This window comes from Grammomys surdaster, unplaced genomic scaffold, assembly GCF_004785775.1.
Source record: "Grammomys surdaster isolate TR1022 unplaced genomic scaffold, NIH_TR_1.0 66, whole genome shotgun sequence".
In the NCBI taxonomy this organism is placed as follows: Eukaryota; Metazoa; Chordata; class Mammalia; order Rodentia; family Muridae; genus Grammomys; species Grammomys surdaster.
In genome coordinates, this window is record NW_021604568.1 from 18,020,949 (window position 1) to 18,034,740 (window position 13,792).

At 42.1% G+C, this 13,792-nt stretch overlaps 1 protein-coding gene across 1 annotated transcript; it reads left to right on the top strand.

Annotated features, from left to right (window-relative positions):
* The first annotated feature begins 687 nt into the window (after positions 1–687).
* Positions 688–13,659, top strand: LOC114626954 (pancreatic triacylglycerol lipase). The gene is made up of 13 exons (XM_028774600.1): positions 688–736; positions 860–905; positions 2,015–2,169; positions 3,385–3,507; positions 4,058–4,192; positions 5,267–5,378; positions 6,391–6,510; positions 6,623–6,742; positions 7,454–7,572; positions 10,038–10,167; positions 10,575–10,683; positions 11,289–11,453; positions 13,536–13,659. Exons 2-13 carry the CDS (start codon positions 860–862, stop codon positions 13,597–13,599), a joined length of 1,398 nt encoding a protein of 465 aa, XP_028630433.1. The 5' UTR covers positions 688–736; the 3' UTR covers positions 13,600–13,659.
* Positions 13,660–13,792: the final 133 nt, after the last annotated feature.

Sequence of the window (13,792 nt, forward strand, 5' to 3'; positions counted from 1 at the left end):
GAGAGAGAGAGAGAGAGAGAGAGAGAGAGAGAGAGAGAGAGAGAGAGAGAGAGAGAGAGAGAGAGAGAGAATCAGGCTAGCCTGAAACTCACAATCCTCCTAAAGCAGTACCCTCTGAGCTGGGGTCGCAGGTGTGCACACCATATGTGCCCCGGTGTTAATGTATCCCTCCCCTCCATGTTACTCCTGAATAACAAGTTAGCAGTGCGGACGTGTAATACAAAGCACACCCTGCTTTCATTTCATCTGCGTGCTCTTGAAGGCTTGCTTGTGTTTCCCTGTGTTCAAGGGGGTCAGGATCACTCATAGGCTGCACGAACTGTGTGGCTGACAGAGTCGGTCTTTAAGACCGCTGTTGTCAAACACCTGCCCACGGCCGTACTGATGATCGAAGAAGATAAGAAGAGGGGAGGGACTGTTTGCAGGAGCAGAGAAAAGATGGTTAAAAGCAACAACAACAAAAAACATGGCGGCTCTGGGCAGCGCACAGCACTCCGGTCCAGAACATTCCATCCATATCTAGCACTTTCTCGAGTTCCCACGAACACCTTGGAACACTCAGCCTTCTGTACCAACCTGGGCTTATCTGAGATTATAATTAGAAGTGTGTCCTTGGAGCCTCTCTCTCTCTTCTCCAGCCACTTTTCCATGACACTGCTCCGAAAGATAAGGCTCGCCTATAAAAGGACATCTCAGTGTTTCCCCGTTGTCCGTGGAACCTGACGGATCTGCCACGGTGAGTCAGGAACCTGATGTGGAGACTCACCTGTTAGGCTGCACCCATTTTTCCCCTAAAGTCTGATTGAATTATGGCAATCTTGTGTTCATCAGATTCAGCCATGTTTTTGCTTCTGTGCAGATGCTGCTGTTGTGGACATTCGCAGTGCTGCTGGGAGCGGTAGCCGGTAAGAAAAGATGTGTGTGGAGATGGGAGAGGTCTTCCCAAGGCTGTGACAGCCGTGTGCAAGCCATGACGAGGATGAGGACTTAGTTATGGGCAATGTAGGATTAAGGAAAGCTAGAAATAAATTGAGCTCAACATAGGATTAAGAGCACCAGAACTTGCAGTGATGTGAGGTACAATTCCCAATGCTATTTCAATTTGTTTCCGACAAGTAATAGTGCAGACAAATCATACACGACATTGAGCTAAACATATACTGTTTATCTGGTCTTCCAATTAACTGGATATTTATTTTCTGAACCTAACCCCTCTTAGGTCAAGGAAGGTGTCTGAACCTAAGTTCATCATCTACACTTTATGAAGCTGAGGAAAATCCTAAAGTTCTCTGAACTTGAGGATATCTGTGTGTAATGGGTATAATAGCATCCTTGAGTGGGATGACCTTGAAGTTTCAGTCAGAGAAGTAAATCATCTTATTCAGCATTTGGGCACATAGTAAAGTCTAGAGAAATTCCTTCCTATCAGCTATCCCTCTCACTCTGCCATTATCCTGGACTTGACACAACTCCAGAACTGTTTCTTTGAGTTGTTCCTTCATGGCATGCCAGACTACAGCCATCTCATCACTGATGATTTATATGATGGTTTATGAGTAATTCCTACATCACAGAAATCCAGGATGGTCCTCAAACACAATTCAGACATCCATATCTTCCACCAAGGTGAAGATTCAAAGTTTGGCCCTTGTATGATACTTAGAATTCTTCACCCAAAGAGTAAAGACAAAAGGTAGCTACCTGGAGTTGAGAGCCTCTGAACACTCAAACCAGTTCTTGAGACAAAGGATGACCTCATATCTAGGCACCGATGGCCAAAGGTAACATCTGGGTCAAAAGGCTATAATTAGTCCTTGACTGATCTTGAGCAGAGACCTGAGGGGAGTGAGTAGTCTCAGAGGCAGAAGGAAGGAGCAGTAGCCTGTGTGAGCAGAGGGCGTTTGAGAAAGCCCAGGAAGAAAACCTGCTACAAGATGCAATTCAACTTACATTTGGTTGATCATGCATTGAAAAGTTAAAGTAATATCTGTGAAACATCTGTGGGTGATTTCAGGAAGAGAAGTTTGCTATGACAAACTCGGCTGCTTCAGTGATGATGCCCCGTGGTCCGGAACTCTAGAAAGACCTCTGAAAGCACTGCCCTGGAGCCCATCACAGATCAACACCCGCTTTCTCCTGTACACCAACGAGAATCCAAACAACTACCAGGTAGGAATAGCTGTTGTGTTCAGGACTGTTTCACATGCTTTATGTAATTGATATGAATATTCAAGCCTTCTAATGAGAATATAGAAGTAGAATTTGTAACTGTTTAGACTGTTAGAGAAATCTAGCAGATTAAGGACTCTTTAAAAACTTACTTATAAATGGCCGTTCAATTCTTATTATTCATGTTTTATATTCAGTATACCATATAAAAATATTATACATACAGGGATAGAATAGTTATATATATTACTATAGTATTCATACTGATGCATAGAGTAATAAAGACTGTGCTATATTGTATTTGTGTGCTTTAAATAACATTTCCTAATATAGTGCAAACACACACATAAGGAATCCCCCTAAGATGGTTCAACTTGACAGCATTTGTTTGGAAAATGATGTGTTTTCAATAGAAGCTTCTAGACTAGCCATATGCTGACCTGTAGCCACAGGAAGGAGAATTAGTGAACCACAGCTTCCAATCTTGTACCAATCATGATGGTGAATGGCTGACGGCTCTGTCTGTGGCAAAGGGATGATAGAAAAGCTAGGTTCAGTGTTTACGATACATTCCAACATGTAATGCTTTCCATCCAGGTATAGTAGCATCTTTAATCCAAGCACTTAAAGGGTAGACATTGGTTCAGGAATTTAAGACTGTCCTCAGCTGCTTAATGAGTTGAAGACATTTGGTCTACATGAGACTTTGCCAAAAACAAAGCAAGACCCAGTTACAATATTTTTAACTTACACTGGATTTATTGAGCAACAACTCCATTATGCCTGGAGGATTATTAGAACAGGTACATATCTCCTACTGTTGGATAGATTATAAAGATAGATGATTGATTGATTGATTGATTGATTGATTGACAGATAGATGGATAGATGGGCGGTTAGATGGATAGATAGATGGATGGATGGATGGGTGTATAGGTGGGTGGGTGGGTGGTTAGGTAGGTAGGTAGGTAGGTAGGTAAGTAGGTAGGTAGGCATATGTACAAAGACTTCCACTGAAGATCTTAATGACAAACACCTTGGGAGACATATTGTCTGAGTCAAACAGTTACAAGGACAGTAACAACTTGGGGGTGGCTATGAATGGCTTGCCTATGTGTGTTTTCAAGAACCCTACCTACCATCTCTGCCCACACATATATGATCGTAGAAGCTACTAGAAGAAACTCGACTCAAACACTTTTCTATCCCAAACAGCAAATTACTTCAGATGCATCAAGCATCAGAAACTCCAATTTCAAAACAAACAGAAAAACCCATATCATTATCCATGGATTCATCGACAAGGGAGAAGAAGGCTGGCTATCTGACATGTGCAAGGTGAGCCATGGAAATTTCTAAGAGAAAGTGTTAGGGACCAGCAAGACACTGGCCCCAACTAAGGAGTACAAAACCTATTCACCACCAAACCAGAGTTTGAGACCTCCTGAACCTGGAGCTGGGGAGGAGGTAGTGGTGGGTACAAGGGTCCTGGAACACTTGAGTTGTGGGGGATGGAGTTTTGCAGGTCTCGTGACATAGTTACTTAGTAACTGATGTAGACATATTTCAGACTTTACCAAGAGAAACTACCATGTAGTAGCATTCAATCAAGTTAAGTATGGACCTTCAATGTTCATGTAATGACCCAATGGACCTGCCTCAACAGAAATCCTAAGAACTTAGTTCCCGCAGTGGTCTTTAGCCAATAGTAGGCTTGAAGAAAGACTCCATACTCACTAGAGACTAGGTTTTGGTCATAGCATTGGGGTTAACATGATAGCTATTGTGCAGGTCAAGAAGAGAACTTACCAAATCTTCAAAAACGTTAATCAACAGTGAATAAAGAACCCGGGTTATTTAACTGCATGCTGTGTGTCTCTTCCATCAGAACATGTTCCAAGTGGAAAGTGCTAACTGCATCTGTGTGGACTGGAAAGGTGGTTCCCGAGCTACATATACCCAGGCTACCCAGAACGTCCGGGTCGTGGGAGCAGAAGTGGCATTGTTGGTTAATGTTCTGCAGGTAACTGAGTCTGGGTTATGTAAAAACCCTTAAGATACTGCTGTCTGGATTCTCCTTCCATGGCAAAATCTGTAAGCATGATCATTGATAAGGGTAAATTTAAATAAGATGACATTCCCCCCTTTGCTTAAAGACGGATCCCACCCCAATCTAGATTCAGACTTCATCAATAACCTATTTAATTCAATAACTATTTTTGAATATTAATTGTATGAACTTAAACAACTAGGTAGGCAATATTACCTGTATTCTGCCTGTGTTATTTATTTAATTTTAGTTCTGGGCATGGGCCCTGGGGATGCTCATACTAAGCAAGTGAGATACAGAGCCAAACTCGGATATGTTCTAATTTTCCCTTTTGTTATCGATTTGATATGCCGATATCAGCCACATATTTACATTTTTTGTTTTATTTATTTTTAGTGTGTTTCGGGGGTGCAATGCTCATGTGGGTTTGCAAACATGTTTGTACACATGTGTGGAGTCTTCCTGGATTGCTGTACATTCTATTTTTGCAGCACCGGCTTTCACTGAGTTCTGAACCCATCGGTTCTGTTACACAGGCAGGACTGAGTTCCAAGGACCTGCCTGTCTCTCCCTCTCTAGTGCTTGATTACAGACATCCATCTTATTTTTACACAGGTGTTAAGGATCCTAATCTGAGTCTTTGTGCTTCCCTGTCTGAGCTATCTCGCCAGTTTTCATTTATTTTTATTGAATAGAAACACAAAGGAAGCAATCTAGTCTGACTGGGACACTGAAAAGTCTTAAAAATATATATATCAAACTCAAATGTGCTTGAGTAACTTCCTCATGGTCCCTGATCCAAATCCTTGCTTCACCATCTCCAATTATGACCTCATGTGTCCTTCCAGGGTTTCTTTCTCAGCAGTGGGAGAACGCACAGGATTCCAGGCCTAGGTGAACTAGCTTCCATTTCTTCTTAGTGATGTGGGGGTGCTCTCATGAGGGGAGGGAACACGTCTCCTTAGAAACCAAGGTTTGGAGGCACCCTTAACCATCTGGCAATTTGCATTACTTCAAAACATTTTAATGAAGCTTTCCTTCCAACAGTCTGATCTTGGATACTCACTTAACAACGTCCACCTTATCGGCCACAGTCTGGGTTCCCACATTGCTGGGGAGGCGGGAAAGAGGACGTTTGGAGCCATTGGGAGGATCACAGGTTGGTTCAACAGTAAATTCTAGATTTTGAGACCGTATGTGCCCTCTGTGGGGACTACAGGGAGGCACAGGAGGAGACTTTGGTGGGGTTGCTCTTAACTTGTCACACTTCCTGAGTTGTACCAGGTCATCAGAGCTCAGAGTATTTCGACCTGGTGAGTTGTATTCATTTCCAGTATCCAGTCATCACCCTACCATTTAGCATATAAATATATTGCATATAACCAAACCATGAATTAAGACTACCCAGAAACACTGTGCCTATTTCCAAGTTTGTGTGTAACCAGCTGTATTCTGTTTTACTTCTAGTGGATAAAAAATTTAAGCTTCATCAACTATAATTCCATTGCTGGGGGAAGAGGTGGAGGCTCTGGCTGCCTGGGGCTTCTAGTTCTGGGCTAATTAGATTCAAAATGCCATTTGCAAGCTGCAGCTGGCTGTATTAGGCCAAGACCACAGGCTCAGGTAACCTGACAAAGAAGAGGTTGCTGTCCTGGGCCTGAGACATGGATACTTCAGGGAAAAAGCAGTTTCTTGCTCTGTCTTCCAACTTTCTAAACTGACCTGGAAATTTTCTTGTTCTATATATTTGAAAAGATGATTGCATTTGGATCAATGGGAGCAGCCAGGGTCTCCATTGGTTTATTGAAAACCCATTCTTCCAGAATATTCTTTCCTCTCGTTTACAATTGATCACCACAGCCTGCACTGCCAAGTGTTGTACCATGTGAGGCTGTGGACTCAGTCACATAAAGCACCTGCCTTCCCCGGAAGACTAGAATCTGGCAGAAGTCTTTAGCGTGAAGAACCTTTAGTTTGGCGCCCCCTGGGCTCAGCCATTTGAAGGGAACCAACGGTAAAGAGTAATATTCTCAAGGTAGCTACACGTTCATGAGCAGAGCACAGTTCCCCCACAGCTCTCCGTGCTCACCTTATAATAGTGTCCAATGCGTGACGAAGTATTCACACATTGACATAACTTTTGTACTGATGATACATTCTATCTGCTTCAGGGTTGGACCCCGCTGAGCCTTACTTCCAGGACACACCTGAAGAAGTCCGACTGGACCCCACCGATGCTCAGTTTGTGGACGCAATTCACACAGACGCTGCGCCCATTGTCCCCAACTTAGGTGAGCTTCTCCAGTCTGTCTGCTGAATGACATTAGTCTCTGTATTCGAACGTTTGACAGCGCCTTGGTCGAATAATAATAGAAACTTTCTATTACTTTTAAAAATCTTCAGGATTTGGAATGAGCCAGACTGTGGGTCACCTAGATTTCTTTCCAAATGGTGGAGTTGAAATGCCCGGATGTCAGAAGAATGTTCTTTCCCAAATCGTTGACATCGACGGGATCTGGGAAGGTAAAAACATTGTGCAAACGGATTTCCACCGCGAAGCTTCGTGTTTCTCGTTGTTAAATTTGCTAACCACTTTGGAATTGTACAGAATTCGAGTTTTACTTATTTCAAAGGACTCCTACCATGTTCCTGAAACATAAGTTTCATTGTGACAAATGAGTGCAAGGAAAGTTTGGGGTGACGCATGCATTTACAACCCAACTTTTTCATTTCTTTTAAGATTTGTTTTTGTAGGTATTTTGTCTGTATGTATTTATGAAGATTTGGTGATGTAGGTATTTTGTGTGTATTTAAGTGTATCACACTCGTGCCCACCTGGTTCATGCAGAAGCCATAAAACTTCAGGTGCCCTGAAACTTGTAGTTATGAATGGTGGTGAGCTGCCATGTGGGCTCTGGTTGTGGCAAGTGCTCTTAACTGCTGACCCAGTTCTCCAATCCTTGTAATCCAGTTCTGAGTGACCTAATTTAGGGAAAGTCTTACATCCTATATGTCTATATGGGGCAGTCTTTCTCTTCTCAAGTCACTTAATAACTATTGATTCTAAACTATGTTTAATTTCATATTTCTCCTTACACCCTACATATATTTCATAATTGCTTTATATTTAGAGTTTGCTCTCACTAGAGCACACATTTGTTAGCTCCACATTCTCACCATAATGGGACTTAGAGAAGTAAAATCAGCCACTGACATCATTGCCTGACTCCGCAGGAACTCGCAACTTTGCCGCCTGTAACCACTTAAGAAGCTACAAGTATTACACCGACAGCATCGTCAACCCGACTGGCTTTGCTGGATTCTCCTGCAGCTCTTACAATGTTTTCTCTGCAGTGAGTAGCTTCCTGTTTCCCTGTGGGTTTCATTTTATGTTTTATTTTGTTCCCCCCCCCCCCCGTGACTGGAGATCCAACTCAGAGCCATGTGCACACTAAGCTCACACTTGGCACTGTGCTCTGTCTCTGGACCCCGTTTTGAATTTGTGATGATGTCATTTCCTGACCATGTATAGTTCAATATTTGTTATATTAACTCATGCATATGTGCTTTGGAGGTCAAAAAGCCTTAACGCATTACAGGGGTATAGAAGGAGGGGCTTACCTAACATTCCTCTGTCTCTGCTAAATGTTAAAACTTGTTCCGGGTCAAGGACTCCTAAACAAACACATAGAATGCTAGTTTGTAGCAATCTGAAGGCAGAGACTAGAAGATACTGATGAACTAGGGGTTTTATTTAATTGATGACCACTAAGCTACAGAATTATGGACATATGGATATGTCTTTGCTCATATTCATCAATAGTTTTTTGTTGTTGTTGTTTGTTTTTTTCGAAACAGGGTTTCTCTGTGTAGCCCTAGCTGTCCTGGAACTCACTCTGTAGACCAGGCTGGCCTCGAACTCAGAAATCCGCCTGCCTCTGCCTCCCAAGTGCTGGGATTAAAGGTGTGCACCACCACTGCCTGGCTTCATCAATAGTTTTTAAGTTTTGTCACATTTTCAGTGTAATCCTGAACATGATGTTTCCATCGATCTAGATTTTACAAAGTTGGTTTTTTTCACTGTAGCTTTTTCAAATCAAAAAATTTAACCACTATCATATAACAAAGAAAACTTCAAGTAACCAACATTCCATGTAAGAAACAAGTACAAAAAGAAATATACCTTAGTTTTTAAAAACAAGGACTTAAATAACTTTGGGCAAGAAAGTATTTCATTTCTCTGAGACTTTTCTTCATCAAGAAATGTAATGATGTCAGACCCAATGCCCTTGGTAAAGCAATTAATCACACAACACATGTTAAGTGCTTGTCCCAGAACAACAACAAAAATATAATAATCAAAATATGGGAGAGGGTTACGTATGTTGTTCATATGGAAGTTTGTTATATAGTAAGAGTTGAGCCCCTCTCTTGGTTTTATTTTATGTTTTTCTTCCTGTAAACAGGTGATCCAAAAATATTTAGGTTTCATGCAAGGAAAGCAGTCTGATTCAATGACATAAAAGTCCTTTTGTAAGATTCATAGCACTTTTACACAGAAAATGTCCCAGTGTTCCCATCCCTCTGTCTTTGAACCTCTTCCTATGATTCCGTCTTAACCTGTGGGCCCAGGCTGTCCAGGTGATGTGTGTGCCCAGGCTATCCTGGTGATGTGTGCATGCCCAGGCCACCTAGGCCCACACACATCCAATTATGTGTTCTGCAGAGAAAATATCTGTGGCCCTTGGGTGCATGGTCTCCTGGCTTCTTTGGAATCTCTGTCATCATGAGCATAGCCTGGGCACACACATCACCTGGACAGCCTGGGCCCACAGGTTAAGATGGAATCATAGGAAGAGGTTCAAAGACAGAGGGATGGGAACACTGGGACATTTTCTGTGTAAAAGTGCTATGAATCTTACAAAAGGACTTTTATGTCATTGAATCAGACTGCTTTCCTTGCATGAAACCTAAATATTTTTGGATCACCTGTTTACAGGAAGATAACATACTTAGAGATTAAGGATGGAACTTTTGTACTCTTCTTGGGAAATGTCTGTGGAAACATGATTATGCTTTTCCTTGGCTGACCTAGTTTCTCCTTAGCTTGCTAGATGACCAAACCCGAGGCTCCTCGGGTCTATTGTCTAACCTTCTGGTGGAGAAGTCCTCCATGACCCTCTCCTGTGGGGGAGCCTTCCCTCCAGAGTGGAAATTGGGTGATCTGTCCACAGAATTCTGCTGTTCATGCCCCACCCCTTTTACCACAATCCCTAGCTGAGGGCATTTTTCCTGCACTGGTTTCCTTTAGATGCCAGATGCCTGGCTAAGTCTTAATGGCCAACTGGTACATTTTCTCTCCACACTGATTCACATTCTGAGATGGGAATGGAGAAGGGTCTGAATTTTGGGGCTGTCATCCTCTGAATGGAACCTGTTGTGCCTGGCAGGAGTTGACAGTCATTTCCTGTTCTTATGTGATCTCTCTGAAGTGAATTCTAATCACCTAGCAAGAGAGTGAATGTTTTAGAATAAACGAAGCAAGTTAGAGAGGCAAGGGGTGGGGGGAGATTAATACAAATATACCAATTATTCTATGGTGTGGTTTTTATAGTTTTGTGCAATTTAACAATGAAACTGAAGGCTTAGCCTGAGGATCATGAGACATGCTATTAACTTTTGCTGAAACATCGTTACTGTCCCCACCATTAAAATCAGGAGCAGAATTAATTTTGACTCTATTATAAACCATATTGGGAAAAGGTATGCCCTATTAAAAGTCAGAACACTCCCAGTCACCATATTCTCAATTCCACAGAATAAGTGCTTCCCGTGCAGTAGTGGAGGGTGCCCACAGATGGGTCACTACGCTGACAGATTTTCTGGGAAAACAAGCGGACTCTACCAGAGATTTTACCTCAACACCGGAGATAAGAGCAACTTCGCACGTAAGTTTCCGTTTTAATTGATTTTCAGTTTAGATCTCCTATTGGGCAGGCATGGATGAGACAGAGTGTGAGACCCAGAGCCTGATAAATGCCAGTAAATGCTCCCTACATCCCTACATTTCTACTACATCCCTAGCTGTACATTTAAGCAAGACGGACTTCTTAGGCTCTTGGCTTGAAAAAAGAAAAAAGAAAAAAAAAAAAACCTCCTCGACTCTGGAAATGTCCCCTAAGTCCACACTTCCCAGTGTCTGACCCCAAACACCTAAGAAAACAACTGTGGCATTTTACCAGAACCGTGCACAGCACAATGGATTATTCACATTCTGCAGTTGTTGGGTGTGGTTAACCTGTAGTCAGAACCTCTTCCCTCCCAGCTGACAGTGTACAAACATTGCCTCCCGCAGGTTGGCGATATCAGGTGTCTGTCACCCTGTCTGGACAGAAGGTCACTGGGCACATCCTAGTTTCGTTGTTTGGAAACGGAGGAAACTCTAAACAGTATGAAATTTTCAAGTGAGTAAAAGGTTTAAAGCATCACTCGGTACTTCTTTCGTTTTAGCAGGCTATCAATGTCTGGTGTATGTTGTTGATGGTTTTTTTTTTCTATTATATATATGTAGCAGGTAGTCATATATAACAAAAAGAAAGCTGCCCTGTAGCCATTACATTAATGCACTACAAAATCGTATTTTTAATTTTTTCTGATATTTTCTAAAGAAGCCGTTCATGTTTATTTTGTTGCCTGGAAATTGATTTATAATGAGTAAAGAATTATTCCCTATACAACAGTAGAGAAAAGAGTTTATAATGACAGCATTGTTTATTAAACTAATGAGAATTGTGGCAAAGACACATTTGAGTCTGTGGTAAAGAAAGGATGACTAAAATAATCTGAGTTATTGATAGCAAAACCCACCACTGGGCTCAAGTGCATTTGGGAATTTACTTCAGGCATTTTAGTGACAAATGTGTTATCAAGCAGCTTAGATTCCAGTAGAATTTGAACTGGTTTTAGACACATTATATTTTTATGTACTGTGTGTATGTGTGTGTGTAGTTAATCCTGTGCCTCTTTACGTGTGTTCACATATGCTTTTGTTGACATTTTAACTTCTCAGGGGCTCTCTGCAGCCAGGTGTTACTCACGTCAATGAATTCGACTCTGACGTGGATGTTGGAGATTTGCAGAAGGTTAAATTTATTTGGTACAACAATGTGATCAACCCAACTCTACCCAGAGTGGGAGCATCAAGGATTTCAGTGGAAAGAAATGACGGCAGAGTGTGAGTAACAAGAGTAGAAAAGATAAGAAGGATGAAAGGTGTCTATTCACACTAAAACAATTCACACCTCCCATCAGAAATCACGAATGCCAGGCCAGGTCTGCTTCCTAAGATCTCATGTGTCCTTAGGAGACAGTGTCAAGTGTTAGGAATGCCACTTTGATAGATTCTTAGACACGGGAGAAGAATGTTTCCTTTGTAAGACAGGCTTGGACTCTGTGGGTAACTCAGGTGTATACCCTGTGTCCCCAACCTCATGGGTTGTCAAGAACTCATTATCAGGGAACAAAACAGAAATACACTGTTCTGTGTCACTGGTCTTCTTGGTGAAGCCTACTGTCCAGAAGATCAATTCTCCATTCTTACCAAGACCAACATGCCCTGAGGTAAGGATGTTCACAAAGGGATGCCAGAATAGATCCAAGGAGGACACCAGTGTCAGCCCCGCTGTCCGTGAGGCAACCACATTCTGCTGAGAGTGCAGCAAATGCTGGATCATCCTTCAGAAACCAATCAGACTGGCACTCCTGCCAGAGGTGCCCAAGGCCCCTCAGATAACAAAGGAAATGACCAAAAAAGTTCATGCAAAACACATGCATGTGAGTTTTCAAGACTCTGAACTTTAAGCAACAGTGGATGGTGAAAGCTGAAAGATAAAACCCAAGCCAGGTAGAGCCTTAATATTGTCTCATCAGCCGGCATGCCTAAGGGAGTCTCTAGGATGTAGTGTAGGCAGGTTTTAGCCAACTCTCAACATCTAGGAGATGGAGCTAAGAACTGAGATGTTGAGCAGCTAGATTTTATAGCACAGCCTACCAGAGAAGATGGGGGCACAGAGAGGCACGGTAGAGTTCTAAAGTCCCCTTGGCTATTTGGCAGTCTGCTAACCTCACATGGTGAGCAAGCCAGCCATGGCTAGGGAACTAGCCATCCAGAAGGACTGGAGTGGTGTCCAGTTCTCTCCAGGATGAGACTAGAGCCTGTTTCCACCAGGAAGATTACAGAAGCCTACTGTATTATTAATACTGAGTGGAGTACTTAGTAAGATCCTGTTTTTGTTTGGTTGGTTTGGTTTTATTATTGCTTTTGTTTTGTTTTGCCAGGTTTAGCAAGACTTGAAATAATGACATCCCACAACTCACTTAAATAAGACGTAAAATTGTTTAGCAGTAACAAGATAAGAATCCAATACCTGACACTAATTCTAATAGCCCAAGGTAGACAAACGGTAGGACAATACAAACTATAACAAAGAAAGTAATCACCGAGTTGACATCCAATTGAGTTGGTATGGATGAAAGAATAACAGATGAAGGTATCATTATCGTTATCAACACTCATTCTGTTTGTTTGAAAACTGTCAGGAGAAAATGGCTCACTCCGATGGCAGTATTGAGAGGACGGGGGTTTATGTACAGCATATTATGATAAGGGAGGGAGGACATGGTATACATATAAGTACAGCATTTGGTGAGCATGTAGCGATGGTATGTATAAATACAACATATGCTGATGGAGCATAGGGAGGGTATTATATGTGTGTAAATACAGCATTTGATGGTAGAGTATGGGGGTAATTTATACATACAGCATATGAACGGAGGGAGCATGGTACATATATAAATGCAGTGTATGATGAGGAGGAGGAGGTATGGGGAGGGAACAGGATATAAACAGATACAGCATATGATAAGAACATCACGAAGGGTAGGAGAGGAGAATTGGAAAGATTCTGTTGGAAGGCCCTATGCCATCTGTGATCTGGTAGACTGTCATTTCCAAGTTTAATAACGTAAGTTACTTTTGTGTATTGCCAATTCTAAGCACTGCGAGAATAAAGGTCTATAACAAACAAATTAACCATAAGTCATAAAAGGGAAAATTTAAAAATCTCAGAGTGAGCCTAAAGAGGTGAAGGTAGGAGGAGGTTGGTGGGATAATCCAGTCTCCAGTATCCTAATGTCTGACTGTGCCCATCTCAGACTGCTGGGCCAGTGGGTGGAGATGCATCAAAGGACAGGTATGACTGTGCTCATACCCAGCTCTCCACTTGTGTGACGTTTGTGTGTTTTCTCTCCTCAGGTTCAACTTCTGTAGTCAAGAGACAGTGAGGGAGGATGTCCTGCTCACACTGTCTGCATGTTAGGAGGCTGCTGATGTGTGACCACTGAATCCCACTGTAATAAAGTCTAGTATTAAAGCAATATATTCTGTTGTCAGTGTTGATTATTTCTAATGTATCTTCTGGATAAGATGATAAAACCTTAAGTTCTCAGTTGTTGTCAAGAGCCATAAATAATTGTAAACTTTTGTGGTAGTGTTTGGGTTTGGGACTATTG